The 27,852-nt window shown below is 36.9% G+C and overlaps 2 protein-coding genes across 8 annotated transcripts in view; both read left to right on the top strand.

The window, feature by feature from the left end:
• Nucleotides 1-8,043, top strand: part of cabin1 (calcineurin binding protein 1) — a 115,896-nt gene extending 107,853 nt beyond the window's left edge. For all 7 annotated transcript variants that reach the window (XM_058785876.1, XM_058785875.1, XM_058785878.1 and 4 more), the window contains 4 exons: nucleotides 2,019-2,304; nucleotides 4,337-4,492; nucleotides 5,103-5,287; nucleotides 5,445-8,043. In XM_058785876.1, the coding sequence (XP_058641859.1) occupies nucleotides 2,019-2,304; nucleotides 4,337-4,492; nucleotides 5,103-5,287; nucleotides 5,445-5,588 (771 nt within the window). In that variant the 3' untranslated portion in view covers nucleotides 5,589-8,043. The remainder of the gene's footprint in view (nucleotides 1-2,018; nucleotides 2,305-4,336; nucleotides 4,493-5,102; nucleotides 5,288-5,444) is intronic.
• An 11,271-nt stretch (nucleotides 8,044-19,314) lies between these two features.
• tbx16 (T-box transcription factor 16) lies at nucleotides 19,315-25,451 on the top strand. The gene is made up of 9 exons (XM_058783889.1): nucleotides 19,315-22,020; nucleotides 22,191-22,347; nucleotides 22,479-22,581; nucleotides 23,008-23,172; nucleotides 23,254-23,400; nucleotides 23,638-23,708; nucleotides 23,961-24,046; nucleotides 24,233-24,446; nucleotides 24,529-25,451. The coding sequence occupies exons 1-9, from the start codon at nucleotides 22,005-22,007 to the stop codon at nucleotides 24,986-24,988; spliced, it is 1,419 nt and encodes a 472-aa protein (XP_058639872.1). The 5' UTR covers nucleotides 19,315-22,004; the 3' UTR covers nucleotides 24,989-25,451.
• The last annotated feature ends 2,401 nt before the right edge of the window (nucleotides 25,452-27,852 follow it).

Raw genomic sequence — 27,852 nt, 5'->3', positions numbered from 1 at the left:
ATTGGACGAACGTTTCTTGGTCCTACCCCTTCCACAGAATATATAAATACAGATAAATACATTTAGACCACTTAACTTAATGATTGCCATCGGGATGTGAAGAGACTTTCAACCAGCATAACAAAAAATGTTTCTGAAGACAATCATCTATTGCACCTTTAATACCTAAATTATATCATAATTGCAAAGACTGGCATTTTGACACATACAAGTGTGTGTATTTAACCGCTCAAGGCCTGTAAAGCGGCAAAATAACTCCTACTCCTGCGCTCTGAGCTCCATCTTCACATGCACGCTCCTCTCTGACAGTGCACGCATACCGCGAAATGAGCTCTCTTTCGCTGCTGATTGCATTTCAACAGCTTAAAATCACTTGTTTTCAATCCGCAAACTACAATACTTAAAAGCACAGCAACGTCACATGAGCGTGTAACCGTGGTTAATCGTGTCTACCGGTATATTGCCCACCTCTAGTATGATGCTAATATAGTTATAGTTCTTAAAAGAACCTTCTTTGTCTTATCGTGAAGATCATTTTAAAACCTTTTTCCACTTTAAAAAAACCTTAAGTGGAATTCAAAGATTCCATAAAGGTTAAAGATTCTTCATGGAACCATCAATGCCAATAAAGAACCTTTATTTATAAAAGTGCAGAAACTTCTCAGCAACGCCCTGGCAATCACACGTACTACTATAATTGCAGAATGTTTTTAAAACATTCTGCCCTAGCAACCACCCAGATCACCTTAGCAACCTTTTTTTGTTCTAGTTTCACACATACAAGCACCACTCATATTTTCTTCTGAAGAAAAGTTTAGTTTTTTCTTTCATCATATGCTGCAGTGCAGCTTCATAAAAGTTTCCATCCTTCCTACTGGAAGCTTTTACTGAACATTAGTGCACAAGAAGATGTGATCCGCACCGGTCCAACACTTCTGAGAGAGACGGAGCAGATCTCTCCAGAAAGAGAGAGTGCGTGGTCGTTTGATCAGCTATTGGCTGCGGTTTGGCTTTGTTGCTATGGCAACAGCTGGTTCTGTTGTGGTGTAGTTTGTTTGTGGAGCCGTGAGCGTGTCCCTGAGTGCTTCTCTCAAGACACACACACAGGACCCAGAGCTGCTTAGTTTGGTTGCCTGTTCGCTTGCTTTTTCTGCTGAGTATCTACTGAATCGTCCATCTTGATAGAGGGACCTTGGCAGGGCAATACGAAACACTAGTTCACAGGTAGGCCTCACGGATGCAGCTGATTGGATGTTCGAGTTTGTAGCGTGAGCTTTTGATTGGATATTTGCTCAACAAGCGTGTTTCCTACTCATTGATTGGTTGTTTTAGTGGCTGTATTGCTGTTATACTAATTCTAAGAGTTAAAATGCTGCTTGTTGAATATTATTTGGTTTCTAATAGTTTATTTTAAAACCGTAGTATGCAACAGCAGGACCTCATTACATGTTTATAATTTAGTGAGATATTATCTCAGGAATACAGTACAGGTTAAAAGTTTGGGGGCAGTAAAAACATTTTTTGAAAGAAATTAAGTTTTTTAATCAGCAAGGATGCATTAATTTGTGACAGTAAATGCATTTAAAGGTGACCCTAAAGATTTTTATAATGTTTCAGAAGATTTTTATTTCAAGTAAATGCTTTTTTTTTTTTAAATGTATCAGTTTCCACAAAAATATGAAGCAACACAACTGTTTTTAATACTGATAACAATCTGAAATGTTTCCTGAGCATCAAATCAGCATATGATTTCTGAAGGATCATATGACACTGAAGACTGGAGCAATGATGCTGAAAATTCAGCTTTGCATCACAGAAATGAATTATATTTTAAGATATATTCAAACAGAAAACTGTTATTAATGGTTATTTATAATAAGTTGTGCAAGAAGGTCATCAGCTTATTTCATACTTTCTCTTACTGTTTCTTTCAGTCACTTTTTCTTTGGCTCCATTTAAGCATGGAAAGAGATGATGTCAACTCATGGCACTGTTTTTCTGTCCCATCTGTCTCTCAGAGCTCCAGTGATGCACCCAGCACTCCCAAGTTTAGTAAAGACCAGCGAGACTACTTCTTCCCAGCATCGTTCTCCACGCCGTGCCTCCACACGCACACATACTCAGCACCAACGCAGGACGGGGAGGCCAAGCTGAGCAAGACCCCTCGACCGCTTCTCATACAGCCACAGACGCACAGCGCTTCAACACAGATCTACTGCCCGCCCTCCAGCCAACACGACCAATCACAACAGCGGAAGACGCCTAGCCAGCCAATAGCAAGCATGGCCTTCTTGCCTCACACAGGTACAGCATATAGGCTTTCTTGCTTGCTTTTAAATTATACATTTTTTGGAAGTGATAAATAAATCTACTGTCTATAACACTTAGCTTAATACATAGCATATTTACTGCATACTGTGCAATATATAATTCATATACTTACTAATGCAGCATGATTTAGTGAGTGTACAGATTTAAATTAGTACACTTACTAGCTGTTATCATCTCAGAAATACATTGAAAAGTTTGGGGTCAGTAAGATTATTTTAGTGAAAGAAATTAACTCTTTTATTCGAAAAGGGTGCATTAAAATGACCAAAAGTGACAGTGAGAACTTTTATAATGTTATAAAAGATTTTTATTTCAAATCGATCTTTTAAACTTGCTGTTCTTCAAAGAATCCTAAAAAAAAAACCTATAAGGTTTTCCACAAAAAAATATTAAGCAGCACAACTGTTTTCAACATTGATAATAACATGAACTGTTTCTTGGGCATCAAATCAGCATACTAAAATGATTTCTGAAGGATCATGTGACACTGAAGACTGGAGGAATGATGCTGAAAATTCAGCTTTACGTCACAGAAATAAATTATCTTTTAAAACATTAAAATAAAAAATATTTTCATTTGTAATGATATTTCACAGTATTACTGATTGTTTTTTATTTCAATTTTGTAGACTAATAAAAGAAAGAGAATGATATAAATATATCATATATCAAAAACATATATCAAAGAATGATGAAAAGAACAGTAATTAATCACACTTGAAAGGTCAAGTTGAGTGCATTGCATTGTGGGATACATTATACTAGACATTTTGGCAAAGGTCATGTAGGTATAGTTTGCATACCGAAAAGTTGCAGGCTACACGCAGTACACTGCATACTAAAGAAAAGTAGTGTGGTAATTTATTGTTTTGAATTCGAACATGCATTTTAGTAGATGCTGCTTTGGTTCGACACTCGTTTGGTGGTTTCCGCGTGTGTCCAGCAGAGGGTGTGTTTGCTCATGAAATTATACATTCTGTTTATGATTTACACTTTATGTAACCACTGCATGCTAGGGATCAACATGCAGCTCATAACTTCAACAAAACTCTCATTACTAATAGAGCAAGATGAGTCTGTCTCATTTCTTCTTCTAAGATACACACGCAGACAGACTGAGTTCGCTGTGTCTCGTTCTGTGCTTCATACTCAGTTGCTAAGGAAACAAGGATGAAGTGCCCAAGTACATGATTGTGTTAAGTGTGCATGTATACAGCAGAAAGGCCCTGTGTGTGTCCTTGAGGCTAAATGAAAGTGCATGCACTACTACATAATCACATTTGTGTTGTTCAGCTCTGTCTTTGAAATGCAGTCACAGTTTTAAACCTCGTCAAAAATTCATTTACCTCATTAGCAGATATGTCAAATGACATTAACATACATAGTGATCATAAACATACTTAGATGCACACAGACACTGGCAGTATATTATTGTTTATGGTCAGTGGTTATTAATATTAAGCACATTAAATAATGTTGTCACTCTCACAACCATAGTAACCTCAATCTGACAACACTATCTTTTTAACACTATCATTTTATTCCGACGTTTTAGTGAAGACTGAAAAATAAATGCAAATATTAAAGAAAAGAACCTTCATCAAAAAAATCTGAAATAAACCAAATATAAATATTAGAAAATGGATAAACATTAAAAAGGTAGAAATTAGATTAGAAATGTTGATTTTGCAACCAACTGAAAGAAATTTAAGCGAAAAACAAATAAATAAAATTAAGCTAAATAGAAATATAAAACATTTAAAAAGCAAAGAACAAATTTAATCAAATTGAAATGAAAATTTTCTCTAAAATTCAAAATACTAATAAATGCTGTCATAGTTTTATTTATATACTAAAATAACACTAATGTGCATTATGTACTTGATGCATTAATACAGAATTCAGTTGATGTTGCATTCACAAAATGTGGCCCATTTGAAGAGATATTTGGGTCTAAATGATCTGTTTACTAATGGCACGTGTCTCTGCGTGTTTGTGTCTGCAGAGGACAGAGAGGAGCCGGTTACTGAGGGTCTGCTGTACCGCCAGCAGGAGTCCCATCTGTGCCAGCAGATGAAGATGGCCACCGTCTCTCAGATCCACAGCACACAGGAGTGGGCCGGCCACGAGCCCCCGTCCTGCTCAACACACACCAGCACAGGTGACGTCTGCTCACGATTCAGAGGTTTTCTGAGCTTTTTAAAGCAGTTATTACTTTTATTCAGCAAGGATGCATTAACTTGTTCAAAAGTGACAGTAAAGACTTTTATAGCGTTACAAAATGCTGCTCTTGTGAACTTTGTTCATTGAAGGGTCATGAAAAAATGTTTCACAGTTTCCACAAAAATATGAAGCAGCACAACTGTTATCAACATTGATAATAATAAGAAATGTTTTTGAGCAGCAACTCAGCATATCAGAATGATTTCTGAAGGATCATGTGACACTGAAGACTGGAGTAATGATGCTGAAAATTCAGCTTTGATCACAGGAATAAACTGGATTTTAATATATATATTCAAATAGAAATCAGTTATTTTAAATTGTTATAGAATTTCACAATATTACTCTTTGTACTGTATTTGTGGTCAAATAAATGCAACTTTGATGAGCATAAGAGATTAGTGTAATTAATTAATATATATTATTATAAATATATACATAATTCTATAACACCTATTCATTCTCTACTTTAATTACCAATTGTTTAGAATTATAATAAATCATCTAAACTTAGAAATTAAATTTTTTTTGTCAATGATTGTTTACAGAAAGTGACCAGTCAAAGCAGGTCGATGCGAGTCGCATCCGGTCCAGAATTCCACCCAACATGCCCAAACTGGTGATCCCCTCCACAGTCACTAAATTCCCCCCAGAGATAACAGTCACGCCCCCCACGCCCACCCTGCTCTCCCCGAAGGGTAGCATCTCTGAGGAGACCAAACAAAAACTCAAGGTTGGTGTTCTCGTCACTAATATTCATTCCTAATTCAAAAGAAAGCAGATAAGCTCTTTGCAATATTGACACATCCTCAGATACGGTGTCTCATGAACACTTTTAAAATGTGGTCTTTTAAAACTTTCTCTTTCTCTTTGTCTGGTTTTCCCATCAGAATGTGATCCTGTCCTCTCAGTCGGCAGCTAATGTGAAGAAAGACACTCTCGCTCAGCCTGCTTTAGAGGTGCAAGAGACGTCGAGTCAGGAATCCTCTCTGGAAAGCGAGTCGGATGAGGAAGATGACTACATGGACGTTTGAAAGGTCAAGCTTTGAGCCGCACTGCTGCAGAACTCTCAAACTGAGTTCTGAAGCGAAATCTCCTTATTTAATTGTGTAGCTGCAGCTAATCGTCGACGGTTTTGTCTTCGTCCGTTTTTCTATAGCGTGTTTTCTCCGCTGTATGCACGTTTTTCAGCGAAAGGGCTTTTTCCTACCCTGGCACTGGTGTCCTGTTGGTTTTGCTCCTCTGCTGCTAAGCATGGACTGGGTTTCGCTGTCATTTTGTTGTTTATTTGTTGTGTACGATCCTGCAAAGTGCCATTTTTACTCAAAACGACGCTCACACAGTCGAATCATGAAAAGTCGGTACAAAATCATTTCCTAAAGGATGGATTATGTAATATTGACAGTTTGTGTAATGCAATTTACTCACTCAGAGTTTCTTGGGCATTAAATCCATCACGACGTTGTTTACAGATTTAAGAGGAAGTAAATTGTGCTTGACGTTTGGTCAGCTCAGCAAAAAAAAACATGATTCATATCACTACCAAGTTTCAATGGCATTGTAACCAAACGTGGAATATCCCCTCGAGACGTCAGCATGCAAACGTGACGTGTTTTTGTTTATTTTACAGCCGTGTGGACATGTATCTCTGTTTTCCTGTGTATGTGTTTATGCGTGTGCTTTGACTTTTTTTCAGAGCTCTGCTGCCTACACAAACAGCGTGCATGGAGTATCATGTTTGATCGGTTGTCCATGCTTTAGCTACTGACTTTTTAAAGGGGAATTCTACAAATTTATGATTCTTCACAGCACCACAAGATTTCAATTGGGATATTTTTTATTATTATAGATGACTGTATTGGTGATCTACTGGTTGTAAAAAAAAATATCACATTTTGGAGTATTTAAGCCACCACAAGTTCAATTTGAGTTGTATTACTGTATGTGCCTCACATTTTTGACCTGATTTCATGTTTTAATTTGTAGTTTTATTACATTTCCATTTGAGAATCATAAACAACAGCGTGTCAGGGCAAAGCATGTCAGTCTCGTCACCAGCACTGAGAAGATGTGACTATTATTCATATCACAATTGAAATATGAATGTGATCTAACTAGCTACAGAAGAATTGATTTTTTTTTTTTTTCAAGATTATGCCAAGATGTATAAATTACAGATTATTTTTAAATAAGATGAAAAGGCCTAAAAATGGTGCTGATCCCTTATTTTTGGCTTTTTAAAATAATCTTTAAATGGTTAAATGGAAAGTTCACCCAAAAATGGCAGTTTGTTTATCATTTATTATACTCATATTGTTGCAAACCCATATGACTTGGATCACAAAAGGAGAAATTTAATAGAAAGTTCACGCTGCTCTTTTCCATACAATGAAAGTGGATGGAGACCAGAGGGTGGCAGGGTCCAAAAATAGTCCATATAACTTGTGCATTATATTCCAAGGCATTTGATACTTTTGCACGAGGAACATTAAGTAATTTAATTTCATCAAATCTCATTGACATTTGTGTATATTCTAATATGGTACATCAAGACATGTAAACACCGGGTTTTCAGTGAATAATGAATTTAATTTTGGACTGTTCTTCAATTAAGATTATTAAATGCCTTTCAAGTCTTGAAATATTGCACACAAGCCATATGAACTGCGTTTTTGGTGTTTTTTTTGGAGCCTTTGTTCACCATTCACTTTCATTGTATGGGAGAGAGCAGCATGAACATCCTGCCAAACATCTCCTTTTGGAGTTTATATTGTCAAGATGCTTACTTTTTGGGTAAACTTTCCCTTTAACCAAAGAAAAGTGCCCAAACGTTAGTTGTATTGAGGTTATGTTCTTGACTTGTGGGATTTTGTTTCAATTTGGAGTAGCACTGCTTTCTCTTGGAGCATTAAGAGCATGTCTGACCAGACATTGGTGATTTTCTTTTCAAGTGAATGATTTTCTCGTGGCGTGTCTGTATGTGGACGTCGCTCATGGGTGGTGCTGGTCGTGTTTCCCCACCAGATCATTTCCAGTTCTGATATAAAGAAAAATTTAGACGGAGGAATGTTTTTTACCGAACGTTTTCTACTTGTAGACGGATAAATAGCTACCAGTATTTTTTTGAGTGCAGAATTTTTCAATATAAGAAGAAAAGACTTTGAAGGGTTGAAATGTTTCGATGCAATGGGCATGTGACCAAACTACCTGTAAACAGATAAAGAGATGTTTCTATTTTTTCCTCTTTGTAAAATAATATTTTGTTTGTTGTTGTCTTTTGTATGCTGTCTCTATGCTTGTGTTAAGAATGTAAGACGGCGACAGAAGTGGATATATCCTCATCTCTAGAGATGGGAGGTTTTCTGTGCTCTTTGGAGATATATGGGGTATTGCTGTCCTCAGGCTTTTTTCTGAGAAGGTTGATATTTCTGACTTGCTGCATTGATGATATTACAAAACCAAAAATACACTTACAACATTTTTACCTGATCTTTGTTGTGTGGTTATTTTTTGAGATTACAAAGACCGAGTTTTCAGCTATATGCTAGTGTACACTTAAAGTCAGTATGAAATGACAGTTCACCCTATTTTGCGAATGCATGATATTGATATTCTAAACTATTCATCATGTATACGTTTCATTTTTAAAAAACAGTTTAATCAAAATGTAATAAGAGGATCTGGTGTTATGACAAGACTTCTCATTGGTGACTTATGCAGGACATCTCCAGTCATTTAATCAGTTTAAACTTCATCCTTTTTAACTGCAACTGCGGTTATTTTATTTTATTTTTTCATGATCTGTTTTGCAAGTACGTCACAATCTACTTGCGATACTTCTATAACAGTGACTTTAAACACAGTCAGAATTCACTTTTAGCAGATATAAACATTTAAAATGTACAATCTTTCTCTTCCAAAAGAAAGATGGAGCAAAATCACTTATTGACTCATCTTGCACTACACAGATTTTTGTCCAATCAGTGGCCAGTTGCATAAACCACTTAAACTAGACTAGACTTAGTCTAGAGTTGGTCATAACTTTTTAAAGTCTGTTACGTAAACTATATTGGCCTAGTCAGAATCCATAAAATAAGACTGATTACCCTTTGGTCAGTCTAACAGTGTGTTTATGCAACTGGGCCCAGATGTTCTCTAGGAGAAGAATGGGTCTCTTGCACTAAGTGTGTGAATTTTAGCAATTTGTGCATAAAATCAGCGTAGAAATGTATTTGTCACAAATTAATCATGATTCATCAGTAACTTTCATACAAAAACCTATACTAAATTTAGTTTGAATAAAATGTTGGAATAACTGAAACCACATGCAAAAATGGGTGACCTGTAAAGTGTTGAGATGAAATATGGGTCAATATCACCATACTGAGTGTCTTTCAACCCTCACAATACTTTTAATTTCCCATTCGCTTTATGTCAAATCATAAATAGCAGACACTCAAGTACTATAGAAACATATTAGCTGAGCTCCCACACATTTTTTTGGGCCATTATTTGAAGCATAAACCATAAGATATGTCCACCCTGTCATGGACATATATATGACTGTTAAATACGTTTTCATTGCAAAATTTAAGATGCAAATTATATTTTCTGAAAGGTATGATGTCACATTCCTAAACAGGGTTATTTGTTTGCTTTCAAATTATAAATACATAAAAGATTTTATGTAAACCATTAAAGAAACTCTTTGTACTTCGCACATGTATTTTTCTTTTTTGGAGAAAACTGATATTTGGATGCAGTTTTTTTGCATGTTATTGCCCCCACACCTAGCTATTGAACACACTGGATTATATACAGGTGCTGGTCATATAATTAGAATATCATCAAAAAGTTGATTTATTTCACTAATTCCATTCAAAAAGTGAAACTTGTATATTATATTCATTCATTACACACAGACTGATATATTTCAAATATTTATTTCTTTTAATTTTGATGATTAGACCTTACAGCTCATGAAAGTCAAAAATCAGTATCTCAAAATATTAGAATATTTACATTTGAGTTTGAATAAATGACCATCCCTACAGTATAAATTCTGGGCATCTCTTGTTCTTTGAAAATATTACTTAAGACCAATACAAAGAAAGGATTTTTAGAAATCTTGGCCAACTGAAAAGTATGAAAATGAAAAGTATGAGCATGTACAGCACTCAATACTTAGTTGGGGCTCCTTTTGCCTGAATTACTGCAGCAATGCGGCGTGGCATGGAGTCGATCAGTCTGTGGCACTGCTCAGGTGTTATGAGAGCCCGGGTTGCTCTGATAGTGGCCTTCAACTCATCTGCATTGTTGGGTCTGGTGTCTCTCATCTTCCTCTTGACAATACCCCATAGATTCTCTATGGGGTTCAGGTCAGGCGAGTTTGCTGGCCAATCAAGCACAGTAACACTATGGTCATTGAACCAGCTTTTGGTACCTTTGGCAGTGTGGGCAGGTGCCAAGTCCTGCTGGAAAATGAAATCAGCATCTCCATAAAGCTTGTCAACAGAAGGAAGCATGAAGTGCTCTAAAATTTCCTGGTAGATGGCTGCATTGACTATGGACATCAGAAAACACAGTGGACCAACACCAGCAGATGACATGGCAGCCCAAATCATCACTGACTCTGGAAACTTCACACTGGACTTCAAGCAACATGGATTCTGTGCCTCTCCACTCTTCCTTCAGACTCTGGGACCTTGATTTCCAAATGAAATGTAAAATTTACTTTCATCTGAAAAGAGGACTTTGGACCACTGAGCAACAGTCCAGTTCTTTTCTCCACAGCCCAGTTAAGATGCTTCTGACGTTGTCTCTGGTTCAGAAGTGGCTTGGTAGCCCTTTTCCTGAAGACGCCTGAGCGTGGTGACTCTTGATGCACTGACTCCAGCTTCAGTTCTCTCCTTGTGAAGCTCTCCCAAGTGTTTGAATCGGCTTTGCTTGACAGTATTCTCAAGCTTGCGGTCATCCCTGTTGCTTGTGCACCTTTTCCTACCCAAATTCTTCCTTCCAGTCAACTTTGCATTTAATATGCTTTGATACAGCACTCTGTAAACAGCCACACCTTTCAGTAATGACCTCTGTGACTTACCCTCTTTGTGGAGGGTGTCAATGTTCGTCTTCTGGATCATTGCCAAGTCAGCAGTCTTCCCCATTATTGTGGTTTCAAAGAACAAGAGATACCCAGAATTTATACTGTAGGGATGGTCATTTATTCAAACTCAAATGTAAATATTCTAATATTTTGAGATACTGATTTTTGACTTTCATGAGCTGTAAGCTCTAATCATCAAAATTAAAAGAAATAAACATTTGAAATATATCAGTCTGTGTGTAATGAATGAATATAATATACAAGTTTCACTTTTTGAATGGAATTAGTGAAATAAATCAACTTTTTGATGATATTCTAATTATATGACCAGCACCTGTAGATATGATTGAACTATTATTTAAAATATTATTGTAAAATATGAAGATGACAGAGACACAGGGTGAACCAGCACATGACGGTGTGGACACATAAAGCAGAACACGCAAATCATGACAAAATATGACAATGAAACATTTATTCGACTTCTAAAAAATAATATAATAATAATAAATAATATAATTACATACTCAGTCACATTGATATAACCCCCCCCCCCCCCCCATTCATGTTTATGTCCACTCTATTTAAGTGACCAACAAGGTGGATATTTTGGAGCAACGACAGGGTGGACATTTTGAGCTTTAATTATCATATTAGCTTACAAACTGTGACTAGCTAAATATTTAGTCTGGTTGATGAAGAGAATTTGGTATATTTAAACTTACATATTTTGAAAATACTGTATTCTAATCACTTCTGGCATATTTTATGGCGACAGGGTGGACATGTTAAGCTTGGGAAAAACAAGTAAGCAAACTGAGAAGAAGAAAATTTGTCAATTGAAAAGTCACCAACTTACTCACCTCAGCCGTTGAAATTCCCGCCACTGAAGAGACAAAAAATCTGTTGTCTTGATGTCACTAAAGGGGATGGCCCTTTCTTAAAGGGGCAGATTCCCCAATACGACAGGGTGGACAACCATTCAAAGGACATGGAAAAACGCTTCTTTATTTTTTTATTACCCAATGATCAATACCCTCAAATTGAGCTTTACAAAGATTTAATAAAATATTAATAGAGAACAAAATGTTTTAACTTTATGATTTGACTGTATTCTACTCTCATTCAAATTCAATGAGCAGTGCATGGGACATAGCAAAATAACACGCATCCTCTTACACAAAACTAGAAAAATCTAGAAAATGTATCTAAAGAGCCAAGTAATGCATTTGTCATGAATAAAAAAACTTAGCCTAATATAACACATCCTTTCATAGTCATTTTTATGTTAAGTTATCATGGCAAATTAGTTATTTATGTACAGGACACCAAAAGGCACCCTACAGTGTAAAAAAAAAAAGTTGAGCCAACTTAAAATTTTAAGGCAACCAGCTTCAGCAGATTTTTGAGTTTTCTCAACTTGTTTTTTTAAGTTTATACAACAAAAATCTGAGAATCTCCCACAAAAATAAGTTGAGTAAACTCAAAAATCTGGTAAAAAAAAATGTTTTAAGCTCAACTTTTTTTTTTTTTTTTACAGTGTACAGTGATATTGACCCATATATATACACAATTATTTTTCAGTGCCTTACCACTACTTACCCATTCATAGATGATTGTGTTTATACACATGCATGCTGTTTCTATAAAATCTCTCCACTTTTTGACCTTTTTTCCATAAAGGGAGTTATGAGAAATGATGACATCATCTCCTCAAAGTCATCCTGTAATCCTCATGGGCTGAAGACCACCCCGTCTTTTAGCCAGGCCATGTCAAAGGCTGAGTCCAGGCTGGTGTGAAGCCCTCAGACTTGAGGAAGGCCATTAAGACCCATTAGCAGCTCCCAGAGGTTTCTTATGAAGTGCTGCCAATGTGTCATTTAGTCCCTTTGTCAGGCACGCTACACTCTGGGTTTGTTTTCTTACATACAGGACCAAATGTGTGTCAGATCTTTTTTAGGGGATGTGGGGGTAGGTGGTGATTGTTTGCCTCCTGTGTGCGTCTGCTGGCCTCCATCTGACTGAATACGTATGAGTCATAATGTATATATGGACTTTGATCTAAATTAAGGCCAATATGTAGTTCTGTAGTTATGTTGGGTCATCAGTTGAGGCAGTTGGAGGAGGGCTGTAAGGAAACTGGCCTTTAGTTCAGGTGAATGAGCCAATCATAAGTGGCCTTGGGCTATTTCTTGTAGTAAATGGTCAAATGTACTCAATTACATGTCCTGACCTGTTGATGGCATTTTAACCATATGCCAAATATACTAGAATAAAAACAGCATCTAAAGAAAATGTTAACTGAAATAAAGCTGAACTAAAATTAAATATTTATGCTAGATAAAACGTACAAATAAACTGAAGTACTCGTAAAAAATAAAGCTGAATTGTAGTGTAAAAAATAACTAATAAAATGACAAAACCACATGACAAAATTGAACTGAAAAAAAGCTGAAAAATAATTATATATATATATATATATATTTATTTTTTTTTTTTCAGTTTTTTTTCAGTTCAATTTTGTCATGTGCTTTTGTCATTATATAAAAAAAATATAATACATACTAGTATATACTAGTATAGTATAATAGTATATAAATAATACTAAAATAATACTACAGTAGGTATTTGAACTTGGTCAGACATATAGACCTACAAATATTAAAATAATGTTTCCTTTGGAATAAAAAAAAAAAAAACACCTATATTAGGTGGCCTTAACTACTATGCACTTACATTTAAATTAATAATTTGGTACAATGCACTTATTTATGTAATTACATCTGTAATTAATTTTTGTAATTACATTTATAATTACACTGTTGACACATCCCTTACAGCTTAACCCACCCTTAAACCTAGCCATACCACCAAACCTGTCCCTAACCTTACCCGTATCCCACCTCAATAGCAGCAAAAGAGTTTTGCAATACAATATGAACACAATAAATACATTGTACTTATTTTTTGATGTAAGTACATAGTAGTTAAGGCCACCTAATATAAAGTGTGACCAAATATTGTGTTCCCACCATCATGGAAACCCTAGAAATAGCAGGGGATTTTTGATATGGCAATTTTCACAAAAAATGAATAAAAATGTGAAGTTAAATTCTTACAAGTTCTGAATCTACACTTTTCTAATTATGTTTAATTAAAAAAAAACTCTTTTGAGTGCAATTCATGATTCAACCTTCTCCAGTGATCATGAACACCTGGGAAAAAATCATGGAACAAACAATGCCGGTTCAGTATGATGGTGGCATTCATTTACTCTAGCCTTATTGCATTTCTGCACTTTTTGAAACCCCACTTATCCAAAAATCATCCAATTTAACGTCCTCGTTGTCCCCCCTGACGGCCGTACCTGAGCACTTAAAGTGGCCAGTTAGAGCATCAAAAGGGAAGATTGCATGGCTAATGCAGGGAAAGGTGTGAGATTTCTCGTCGGCCCATAGCGGGGGGGCTCTTTATAGACCCCACAGCCGTCTGATCCCAGCCCGGAGCGCCTGTGTATTGGCAGCTGTTAAGCTATTGAGTGACGATAAGTCCACACAAGGCACAGCAAATGGCAGAGGTGGCTAACACCTCCTGACCGTAGCGTCTGCGATACGGGATGGAAGCAGAGCTGAGCTGGAGGAAGAAGAGATTTAAGACATGCTGAGTATCTGACCGAGTGACAGTGTTTGATTCTTTCCAGCATTTCCTGTATTTGAATGTCCTGCAAATTCGACTCTCAGATAAAGAAACATCTCTTGGATATAATGCGATTAACTTGGTGTAATAAGAAAACACAATTTCATCGTTCTCGTGAGCCAAAATGCAGGGAAAAGCAGAAAGAAAGCATGTGTTTTGATCTTGGCCATGACATTGCCACTTCCTCCAGTTTGTCCTTTCTGACCTTTCCGTCCTTTTCTCTCTCTCTCTCTCTCTCTCTCACCCAAACTGTCACCCGTCCTAAAAACCAGCAGCAGAACTGGTTTGAGATCAGCTGCCGGAGTCCCAAAGCAAACACACGGAGCCCAGCGTGAGTGCGGCGCGTCCCAGCGGGACTCTCTTGATCCCTGTGGGGTCTACAGTAGGAAACCTCATGTAACGTTTAGATACGACACTTCACGGAAAGATACGTTTCCTCTAAAGAGCAGCCATGTGTTTTCAGTTACACATTAATGATGTTTTAACCTGATCAAAGGGGATATGGATCATTTTATGATGCGCTTCGCAGATTTTGAGGGTTAAGCAAAAGTCAGCGAGGTAAAATTTGACCTTTGCAGCTCACGTTTGCTGAGTCACTATACCATGGCATTGGGTTCTTGAAACTAAAGAATATGTAGCCTCACAGGGCTGTATTTATTGTCATAATAAAAGTAAAAAAAAATAAAAAAAATGAAACGGATATGACTCCCAAGTGTAAGCTTTTAGGGAATGATACAGTCTGTTCTTACCATAATTAAACCCGTCTAATGTGTCTGATTTCCGAGTGTATAAGCACCTCGCAGGTGTTAATAAGCCAGCAAGTTCATGTCTCGCATGCCTGGCTCTAAAATGGAGGCTGGTGTCCGTTTCAACGACTGACTTGTTTCAAATGACAGCATTAGCTCTTCACACGCTAGCTTATGCTATCTAATTTCTTCCAACCTGATTACATGAGAAAACAACTATTTTAGGAGGTGGAATTTTTGTATGAATTCATATAATTTATATATATATAAAAAAAAAAGTATGTTTTTAGGAAAAAAAGCATGAAGATCTTACCCTAAACCTAACAATCAGTGGATCATAGGCAGATCCTAATTGTACGATATTCATACAAATTAGCCACATTTCAACAAAAAGTAAATTTGCTGTGAGAGTGGTTTTTTTCTATCTTTGGCAGACTCTAGTTTTTGGACTTCAAGTTTTTTGCATTTCTTTCCACATCTCCCCCTGCCACCCTCATCTTGGGTATGCATTAATTTTCCACATCAAATATATGTTACACTTTGTCAGAATAAGAGGTTTTTATTCAATCATTGTCATTCAATCATTCATGATGAGACTGTGAGAGCAAACCGGCAGAAACAATTCCGCTGAAGTGATTTTATATTTATGCATTTGGTATGCAGTTTTATCCAAAGTGACGTATTACATTATTATTAAATGCATTACATTTCATTCCTGTGTGTTCTCTGCAAATCAAATTCATGAGATTGGCTTCCCTACGCTGAACTTTTGCACCATTTCGTAAAACTCAAAGCATCTAGACAAAACATTTATTGCATTTAACAGTACAAAGTATGTTTTTTCAAATAAATATATTGGGTAATAAAATCAACTCCTTGATCACAATCTTCTCAATGTCAGGTTCTTGACAGTATTCTTAGTAGGACACATTAGATGTTAAACAGGAACACCATCAAACCTGCTGGAATTGTCAAATGGCCAAGTCAGCTAGTTTTATAGTCCTTTGACAGTGGAATATAGTTGAAGAGTTCAGATGCAAAAGCCTCTAAGTGCCATCTGAAATTTTCATCTAAAATGAGCATTTTTATCAGGCTGCTATGTTTAGGTTCAGTCATTTTACTCTAATGGCAATGTATAGGTCCTTTTATATGCAATTAAAGTGAAATAACTGAACATATAGGGGCCTGATAAAAATGCTTATTTTAGAAGAAAATTTCAGACGGCATTTAGAGGCTTTTGCATCTGAACTCTTCAGTTGTTTATGGACTGATTGTCAACCATGTTCACATTGAGTCAAGTTTGTCCATCTTAAACAACGTCTATGATTAAAACGCATTAATTTAGATCAATGATTACGTTGTGGTGACAGATTTGTTCTTGTGTTCTCACAAGTACAAATGACTTTTGTATCCAAACAGTTTAAACCGTAATGGTTGTCGATGGCTATTAAAACTCAACGAGTGTAATTTGATTGTCTTGTAAAAAGGAAAGTTTAAAGTTATGATCTACAAAAAGGACTTTTTACTTTGGAAGTCTACACTCATTGCCAAAAATATCGGCACCCTTGGTATACAGCAGTATATTTCATTGTACACATGGGGTACTTTTTATCCCTGTGTTCACCAAACCCATCTTGAGTGTTTGCTGCTAAAAAGCTCAGTTTCATCTGACCGCAGAAGCCAGTCCCATTTGAAGTTCCAGTCGTGTCTGATAACTGAATATGCTGGAGATTGTTTTTGGATGAGCGATGAGAATCTTTCTTGAAACCCTCCCAAACAACATGGTGATGTAGGTGCTGTTTGACAATTTTTTTTAAAGGTTTTCTGACCCCGAGACTCAACTATTTTCTGCAATTCTCCAGCTGTGGTCCTTGGAGAGTCTTCAGCCACTCAAACTCTCCTCCTCACCGTGCATTAGGACGATATAGACACACGTCCTCTTCCAGGCAGTTTCGTAGCATTTTCTGTTGATTGGAAATTCTTAATTATTGTCCTGATGGTGGAAATGGGAATTTTCACTGCTCTAGCTCTTTTCTTAAAGCCGCTTCACTAATTTGTGGAGCTCAATTATCTTTTGCTCCACATCAGAAATATATTCTTTGGTTTTTCTCATTGTGATGGATGAATAAGGGAATTTGGGCTTTGTTTTCCCTCCTATTTATATTTCTGTGAAACAGGAAGCCATGGCTGGATAATTTCATGTTCATAATCACCCTGGAGTGCTCAAAATTGTGAATATGAATGGGAATATACTTCAGAGATATTTTACTCATAAGAATTTCTAGGGGTGCCAATAATTGTGTCCAATGTGTATTTAAGAAAAACATTTATTTCATAATGATATTTCCCTGGGAATTTCCCTGGAGCTGGGAATCTAAAGGGTCTGGAGTGATTCTGGATGAAGGAATGGTCTGTGATCTCTTGTCAGGTGTCTCTAACCTCATCAGGCATCATAGGAGAAAATTTAGAGCTGTTAAACTGGCAAATGGAGGTTTCAAAAAGTATTGAATAAAAGGGTGCCGTTAATTGTGGCCAATGTGTATTAGAGAAAAACATTTATTTCATAATGATATTTCCCTCAATTTTAAATTCTTATTCTCCAATGAAAGGTTAGATTTTTGTGAATTTTTAAAATAAAAGATCAAAAGGATTAACAATACAGATTCATTTTCACAGCCTTCTTTGATCATATTTACCAAGGGTGCCGATATTTTTGGCAATGAGTGTAAATCATTGTAAGAGGTAAAAGTATGATATTGACTTTGAAATGAAACTGAGTGAAAGTGCATGATTAAATTTCAATAGTACCTGAGTAAAACAAATTCACAGAAATATGTAATTGAATTTAATTACGGAATACTGTATTACTTTAGTATGTACTGTAGTAAGTTGCACAAGTAATTTACACCAACCACAAACCTAATCTAGTGTAAAATGTCCGAAATGTGTCTGAAAGTCGCTCTGATCATACACAATGATAATTAGCATGAGTGCTAATATAAGTGTGCCACCGGTGGATTACGTTTAGGAAAACTATACGGTAGTCTTGCAGCAATGTGTGCGTAACCTCAGAGGAGTGAGGAGAGCCACGCGCCATGTGTGAATCATACTGACCAGTATCAGGTGAAGGAAATGAAACCTGGCCGTCACACCTTCATGATGGAAAGATAGCTGAACGTGTGTTTGACTAATGTCTTCTGCCGTTTTCTCCAGGTTTAGGCCTCTCAGTGTTAATCTCCAGAGCGAGGTGTGAGAGATTTTCAATGCTCTTCTTTACTTTGTATAGATGAATTTGAGTACTAACAGACTAACACAGATCTTCTAGACTACCTTATATTCCCAGTCAATACGATTACAGCTTTTGAGGGCTTTTAGCTCGTAAAAAAGGCATCTCTGATTTAACTGCTGCTTTAAGAACAAATGTTTTAATTGTCTTTATTGCAGCCACTAAACAATAACAGTTAAAACAAGCTTTAGGTTCATTTGCCATTGATCAATAGGGAGAAATGCACTCAAGACTGAATTTGTGTTAAGAGGGCTGCTAAATGGTGTTATAACACATTTATTAAACATTAATAGCTCATTTACGAATGTTTCCATGACCAGGAAGAAACATTGTTATCATGTGTCTAGCTTTATATGCGGTCTAATGTATAATAAATTATAAATTGACTGTACATATGTGAAAAATGAGTCAAGTGACATCCATCTCTTCCAGTGCCTATACATATTCACAGTGTGTATCAACAATACAACATTATGTCGTCACGCGAATGGTCTTAGCCATCATTTTTTGGGTCTTTTATGGCAGTATTTGTTCTCAAATGCTCCAGTCCTTTGAGAGTTCTTGCAAATGTAGGAAATGGTGGTGATTAAGAGTCTGTTTTGCTGGAGTTAGCGTTTAGCATAAGAAAGAGTTGTGCTAACAGTGCTCTATGCCAGGGTGGAGAAACAGAACAAACTGTGGATTGTGTTTTCTGATGACTAAAACATCAGAACCAGTCAATAGTCATCGTTTCTGCCTCTGTCTCTTTCAATTCCTGTTTGAAAAACACCCTAAAGCAACTGCATATGGACCCAAGTGTTCCATTTGAATTATGTAAGGTCCTACCTGGAAAAAAGCAATTAATTTCCAAGTATTCATATTTATTTCCTTATATTTACATTAAAACATTAAAATTCCAAATATCTTTATTTGGTTTGTCCCCCTTTCACTGTAAAGGCAGCAGCATTTGAGATACTTGATCAAGTCACATGATCAATGTCACAAATTTAGCTAGAAATATTGCAGAATCTTTAATATTTTTAATTCATTTTATGTCATGACTTTTCTTATTTGTCATCATTTTAATTAAAAAAAAAAAATCTTAAAATTTTCTTTTCATTTTTAAATGGGAAAGAATCCCGGATTTTTAATGAAGTCTCTATCGAGTTCACATGGTCAAAGTCACAAAGTTGCCTAGAAATATTGCAGAAATTTTTACTGTAATTTGAAAAATCTTAAATCTTTCTTTTAATTTTTAAATGTGAAAGAATTTTAGATTTTTAGTAAAGTCTCTATTGAGTTCACAAGATCAATGTCACAAATTAACCAAGAAATAGTTCAGAATCTTTAATATTTCTAATTTATTTTAAGTCATGAATTTTATTATTTGTCGTAACTTTAATTAAAAAAAAAAAAAAAAAATCTTTTTTAAATTGGAAAGAATCAGATTTTCTCTCTATTTGACCCCATTGTATAGCTAATCTTTAAGCTTCCAACTTCTCCCATTTCCCCATAACTTCTAATTATCAAAAAATAAAAATCAAGCCTTCCAATCTTCAACTTTACCAAAGAAGCACAGAGGAATAAAGACACATCTGCTTGCAGATCAATTTGTGAACAGTCAGTCAAGCACTCCTTTCAGCTTATAGTCACAGATGCATAACAATGCCTGATATCCACACAAGTAAACTCTCCCTATTCATGTTTACTCTAAAAAAAAGACAAGAAAACTGCGATGAGTGGTGCTAACAGGCTGCGAACCACTAAAACATTCCCATTTCTTTTGGATCCATCTTTCTTTTTTCTGTTCTCTATCTATCTGTCCCTCTTTATGTATCTCTGCCTGTATCTCTCTGCATGAATAGAAAGCCTTCTGCCTTCAGAGAGCATTTCTTCCTAATGAGATTAACCATCTAGGAACGGTCATGTCTAGACACCCTGAATACACAACCCCCTCCCTCCCACCACACACACATCCACAGGCTCCTTCTCAGGTAATCCTCACCTGTAAATTTGCCCCAGGGTTTCTGCCATAACTCTATAATGACTTTATGTGGCACACTTTCACTGAGACATTCAGTGAGATGATTCAGTCAGAATCATGTACTTGATATTCCATCATTTATTTTGGACATCCCTCAAAACAGTTTGTTGAAACATTAAAGCATACAAAAAGTCTTAAGGTTCCTTATTGGCATCTATGGTTCCAAAAAGAACCTTTAACATCCATGGAACGTTTCCATTCCACTAGAGGTTCTGTAGAATGTTCTTCACACCGAGAAAATGGTTCTTTTAAGAACTGTTCACTTAAAAGTTCTTTGGGGAACCAAAAATGTTTCTTCTATGGCATTGCTGCTGCAAAAACTTTTGGAAACTTTATTTTTAAGAGTGTAAAATCAATCCCCTGAAAACAAAGGTACCAAAAAGGATTTTACAGCATGCCATAACAGAATGTTTAAAATTTCATAATTCTCTAAAAACATCTGTACTTGAGTTCTAAAGAACCTATTTATTTTCTCTTTTAAAAGATGATTCCTAGAACCAAAAGTCTGATCTGATGTTTTCAATACAATATCAAGAATATTTGAATCTCCAAAGAACCATATAGTCACTCTGAACTGCAAATACTAATTCTTGATAAGTAGAGTGTTGCTTATGGCTTCAAAGAATCATTTAGAAGCTTTAGTTTTAAGACTGTATGTCAATATTTGTCTCAAAACTGCTGTTAAACAACTGTTGACAAAAGACAACCGTAACCAAACCTAAAGGTAATGAAGGCTAAGATAGTTCTGTGTGGTCTTTTGTAGTTTCATCATGATTTAATATTATCACTGCAGATGTGTTTAAGCCACGCCCTAAAGTTGTAAAAGCATTTCCATTAAAATTCAATGTGAAGGCCAAGATTGGAACATATCAAAAGGAAAAAGTTCACAAGAACCTCATACTCTAGTGACAACTTCAATTGCATTTCAAATTATTTGCCATGGTCTGACCTGGTTGTAAAAATCAGGACCTGGTGTCTGTAGCATCAGTGAGAATTAGTGGATACGTGTGTGTGAATTAGCAAACACGAGCGCTGAGTGTGTCAGATTATGTTTGTGTGAAGGGGTCAATGCTGTCAATTAGAAGGTGAAGTCTTTGCTCTTCCTCACATTAGCTGGATTAATGAAGGGAATTTTGTGCCTGATTTGCCATCCTGTATGTTTTGGGCCTGTACGTATTTGCTTAAAAGTCCTTTAGCAGTTCATAAAGACATGTTTCCTCTGCTTGTCCCCTTCCTGTTGGGACTCTATCAAGGCTCTGCTAACTCTCTTTGATTCTGCCCATCAGCCAATGAGATCATGACATTGACTCATCACCGTGTCACTTCAAAGGCTGGGAATGGGGGTCCAAGCCCCGCCCACATCCAGATCCCACTTAAAGGTGTGGGACACCCCCTCTGCATCGGTGGCAGAAGCAACAGACAGACACAACACACTGAACCACTTCATCCTTGGACTTAATGTAGGAATTAACTCAAGCCCTTTGAGTTATTATGGAGAACTTGTATTTTTAATCGAATCATCTAGATATTGCTCATTCAGATCTTCTCTTTGGTCCGTCTCATTTTCTTCTGGAGGACATCTTTTGAGAAGCCTAAATAATGCAGGCTATCAGAGGTGAGTATTTGTTTTAACTCTAATGCAACTTGAGGGCTCTTACTCTTGGTGTGCACCATTTATTTACAGACTTGGTTTCATTGTTAACTCGTTTTGCACTGAATGAAATTCCAAGAGTCTCCCATTGAATGCTATTGACAGAAAATCTAAAATATTCCACTTTTCCTCAGACCTCAAGCACAATTTCAGTCTCCCTCCTCCGCCTTCCATGGCTGGAGCCGGTGATTCCTATCACCAGGGCAACATCCGAATGACTCTGGAAGATCCGGAGCTGTGGAGATCCTTCCATGAGATCGGCACTGAGATGATCATCACCAAACCTGGCAGGTCTGTCTCAGAACCAACTACAGCTTAATCTGTTGACTCAAGTTTTGGATCAGCTAAACTCTTAAACATTAATGTATGTCTGAGACCTCAATTCTTGGAGCTAAACTTGCTTTTGTATGCTTATATTACAGGAGGATGTTTCCACACTGCAAAATCAGCTTGTCTGGATTGGTGCCATATGCAAAGTACATTTTACTGGTGGACATGGTGCCAGAAGATGGTCTGAGATATAAGGTTAGAACCAAAACCTCATCTAGTCTTTCTCTAATGCAATTAACAACCAGATTGTAAGAAAGTTCATAGATCACAAACATTAAAGTCTTATCCATTTGAATGCTCTGGTCGCAGGGTAGTCTAGAGTCCTATTGAAATGAAGAGCTGTTGAATTGGGAATCAGCCGTGAACGGCTGGAGCGTTGGGGGACGTTGTCACATGTCTCCCCAGAACGTTCTCACCACTGATTGCGCTCCTCAACTTCAAAGAGCCCCATCTCTTCCTGTTTTTACAGAGCCCACTGGGGGGTTTTGCCCCGACACACAATCTCGTTCACACATACTCTCACACCCCAGTACCCCCTGCACCTTATGTCACGGCCATTCTAGAAGCTCTAGTTCACTATTCCGTCTTCAGTTATTTAATGAAATGCTTCTTTTTCCTTAGTGGAACAAGGACAAGTGGGAAGTCGCTGGTAAGTCTGAGCCTCAGCCGCCCTACAGGACATACCTACACCCTGATTCTCCAGCGCCAGGCAGCCACTGGATGAAACAGTCTGTGTCCTTCCTCAAGCTCAAGCTTACCAACAATGCCCTGGACCAACATGGACATGTAAGAGCCTGTTCTGATTCCTACATTTGTTTAATAGTCATTTGACTTTGATTTTAACCAATGTCTCTCCTTTCGATTCAGATTATCCTTCACTCCATGCACCGCTACCATCCGCGTTTCCATATCGTCCAGGCTGATGATCTGTACAGCGTACGCTGGAGCGTCTTCCAAACCTTTACCTTCCCCGAGACATCCTTCACTGCTGTAACTGCATACCAGAACACAAAGGTAAGAGTTTTAAAACAATGTAATAATCAGCAACACACCGATTGACCACTATTCTGAAAATTTGGGTGGGGACACATCCTCTTATCGTATATGGTTGTTAAAGCACCAATCCTTATAATGTTATGTGAAACATGTATATGTTCTTATGCATACATTTTGAAGTTGAATAGATAATGTTAATTTTTTTATTAGCATTAATTAGAACTGAGATTGGTGGTTACATTATTTCTCCCACAGATTACAAAGTTGAAAATCGACCACAACCCCTTTGCCAAAGGATTCAGAGATGAGGGCACAAACTCTAAAAGGTAAGATTATCTTGATGTTATTTTTATTTTCATGACCCGTTGCTCTAAAAATGGACTTAAAAATGGAATCCATTAAAAAAAAAAAAAAAATTACAAAATAAGAAATGAAGTACAAACTTTTATTTATTTGTAATTTTTTTTTTATTTATTATTAAAAAATGTATTCTATATTTTAAAAATTCCAATAAGTTCAATACATTTGTTTACAGTTTTACATTGTTAACTATTTTACTTTGACTTTTCCTTTGACAGACGAGCAAATAGAAATCTGGCTGATTCTGAAAGAGTTGCAAAGAAGATGAACTTGCCAAAAGATTCAGAACATGGAAGCCCACGAGGTAATGGTCTTTACATTTAAATTAATATCTCACTGTATGTACAGGATTTGTAAGCTTTTAACTAGCAGCCTGGGTTCAGTTGTCCTAGCTGATGAATACAGATGTTTTTTTTTTTAAATTAAAAATTCTAAAAATAGTGGTTTTATTTGTAATTTATTAAAGTCTCCTTGATATTTATCTCTTCAGATATCCAGCAGTCCTCATGTGAGGGTCTTGATGATGAACACGTGGGCCGTAAGGAGTCGGAGGTGAAGGCCGAGCGTTACTCCCCATGGGGAGGTGTGTGTGACCGGGACAACGGCCACGCTCTCCGTGCAGAGTCCCCTCTGGGCTCGGACCCTCGGGAAATTTACAGCTCTGAGCAGCTTGTACCGGGACAAAACACATACCAGCCTTACAGGTACAATGACCTCAAACAAGGCTTTTTAAGCTATTTTTCCCCTTGTCAGTGTCTCGATGTTAAATTCACAATCTTTTCACAGATTTCATGAGTATGGCAAGTCCCCCTCGCCGTCCTCCTCCAGTGTTGGCAGCAGCAGTGGATGTGGAAGCCGCTCCAGCTTTGAGTCCCGAGTGCCGGATGTTGCCACCGTGCCCGATCAAGAAACCTCCAGCAAGCCCCCCGCCCATGAGTTCGGCCTGCCTCCGTGCCCGCCACATCCCTCCACGGGGCACCAGGACTACGCAGGGGTGCTGAACATGGCCATAGCCCAGGCCAAGCCAGGTATGCTGGGCCCCCATCCTCTCTACACGCCCTACAGTACAGAACAGTCTCTGGGACAGTGGAGCGGGGCAGCGTCCACTCAATACCCCCCTCCTCCACCACCTCCCCATCACCACCTGCCCACCGAATACAGCACCCAGGCCGTCCATCACGGCTATCACCACGGAAATGTAGGTGACTGGAGCCAATACCCACTGTTCTCTTACTCGTGCTGGTGAGCGAGAGACGGGACGCTTTCTAAAGTCTTGCACGATGAGGTCTGGATGTTCAGATGATGGGGTACGTCGCCCGGCACCTGCGAGCGCCAGAGAAACACTGAGCGAAAGTGTAATGAGGAAGTGGCACTAACTAGAATGTTGTTTGTGAGTCAACTTGGATGCAAATAAAAAATAAAGAACCTGCTTCAGTTTAACAGAAAAAAGTCCGTCTGCTGATCTGAGTGTCTTTGTTTTCTGTCAGAAAAGACAGTGTGCTTGTCAATTATGCTGCATTAAACGCATTTGGAAATGGACTTTTGATACCTTTTGACTTGAAAACTCATGCCTGCGTACCGAGGACCAAGAATGGACTGGTTTTCTTGGCTTTGTTGTTAAAACGTCTATTTATTGTGTGTTTGCGTTGGCTGCTACTTAATATTATTTTTGTTGAAAAAAAAGAGAATCGTGTAATGTAAAATGCTGTTTGGAAATTACAATTTTGTATGTCTGAAATTCAGAATGATCAGTAAATATCTTCAAAGATGCTGTGGTCATGGTCTTTTTCTTTTTCAAAGAAAGAAATAAGCAGCTAATAAGCTTATATGAATAAATCCAATGGGTCATAAAGAAGTTCAGTTCAAGGGGAAGTGCAGTAGACAAACATCTGCTATAAGAGTTAATGAGAGCACTTTGAAAGTCTGTGTGAGATCCTAACTGTAATTTGGCTCATGGTGACTCATAATATATTCATGTGTATATGAACATCAATATATAAATATCACTAAATCAAATATCATTAATATAAGAAGCTCAAGTTTATAGAAATATATTGAAAAAAAAAATGCATTAGCATGATTGCACACAATGTTGCTAAATCCTAAAAAACAAAGAAAATCAGTTCAACAAATAGCAACCAGGTATTTGATGTAAAAAAAAATCACTCACAAATGTAAGTATTTTCACATTCAGAATTACTACATTTGCTTTTTGTTTGTTCATTTCTGTCAACTATTATATAAATACTTTATTTTTATTTTTACTTTCGGTGCCCTATTTTTGTTTTTCTTTCACTTTTTCACCCCTTTGTTGGCTCTAATTGGAACCCCACCCATCTCTGTCTGTCTACACACACATTATTTGATGTTGCATCCTCAGGACACTTAAGGTACTACCTTACATAACAAAGCATGTCATATAGGCCCCTCTGTGCCTATGAAAGAGTCTTAAGAGGCGTGAAAATGGGGGGCTCTTTTCACCACTCCAAAATGCAGACGGGCCGTCACGGATGTCAGGCACTAATGACTGCCGTAAAGGGGGGAGGGAGGTGTATTTGAGTGTTTGTATGTCCTGAGTGGGAGAATTAGCCAAGCTCAATTCATTACAGAGCTCTTTAGCATCTTTTAGACAAGCTTAGCAGCTATTTGATACTCACACACACTACAGATAAGCATTACCATGTTTATATTCACTAAGCTACTTCTGGGGCACAAACAAGAGCACAACAATACCGCATTTACCTCAAACACTAACAATATCTGAAATAGCTGATTTTTCTTGATACTGGTGACAACACTGATGAGAATGTGTTATTTATATTCCATTCTATTTCTACTTATGCAGTTGGCTCTTTTCAAGCTTTGAGAGTTATTAAAAGAAAAATATTGGCATGCAAGTTCTGTTTTTATTTCATTTTGTGGAAGGAACGGTAAACAAACACTCACATGAATTTTACTTATATTAAATAGGTACATATAAGTATGAAAACAAAATGTCTTAGGCCTCAAAAGGGCCAAAATAGCAAAATGTTGCAAGAAAAAGAGAAAGATTATCAAACCATATTACAAAAATCATTTTCAATTAAACTAAGCAGAATGCATGGGACGGAAAGGAAAGTTATGCCTTTACTAAGAAATCTTTCGCGTTCACACAGTAGTTCTGTTAGATCGTGTTTGTCCAAATATAATAAATGTAAGATGTTAAAGAATGTATTATGATTTGTTATATTTATTTATTAGCTCACATATTTAGTATATATTTCACGTTGAATATGTAATAACATTTTTGATTTAAATCATTGATTTAAAATAAATGTATGGCTTAATATAAATTTATATTAAAATTGAAATACATTTGTAAAGAACATGCAATTAAGTTTGCATTTATTCTTCTGTAAAAGCAAGCTAAAGTGTGTATCTGTTTATATCTACTCTGAAGTTTGCAGTTTGTTTAGGCCATCTTGTAAAGACCAACCATTGATGGTCAAGACCGACCATTGTTTTTGTCATAAGAACCATTTGCTTTATAATATAATTTCACTGTTTATCACATGCAACATGCATAGTGTTACAAATTATACATGAGGTTTACAGTACTTCTAGTTTAACTGTATCGAACACATTTTATTCACAGACAATCAAGCTGTAATAATGCTAGCTAATAAGAAGTTTGAGGCAAAAAGCTGAAAAAGGAGCTGTTGCATAGTGTCATACAAACTTGATTGTTGTGTGCTGGAAATGCATGAGATTATTGTCAGAGAAGGGGAAAAGAAACAAGATGCTGAAAGGGTTTTTATGACTGAGTGAAGTGAATGCATGATGTAAAAACCCTTTAAACACCATTGAACTCTGAAGTGAGGCTGTAAGAGCTCCTCTGGGTGACTTTAATAGACAAGCGCGTGTTAATGCTGTAGAGACAGTTAAAAAACCCATCAACCTAGCATCTGCATCTGTCACTAAATCAATCGTCACATTTTACAAATACCAGTCACAAAAAAGTATTCCCTGCTTGCTTACATAAAAGGATTTCCCTCTCCTCTTCTCAGTTCCTATTCAGACTCGTTGTATTAATCTGGCCTTGTTCGAAACCTTTAAAGCCACTCAAACAAC

The sequence above is a fragment of the Onychostoma macrolepis genome, chromosome 08, assembly GCF_012432095.1.
Source record: "Onychostoma macrolepis isolate SWU-2019 chromosome 08, ASM1243209v1, whole genome shotgun sequence".
Lineage (NCBI taxonomy): Eukaryota > Metazoa > Chordata > Actinopteri > Cypriniformes > Cyprinidae > Onychostoma > Onychostoma macrolepis.
The sequence above is the reverse complement of the archived record's forward strand: the minus strand, read 5'-3'. Positions and strand labels throughout refer to the sequence as shown.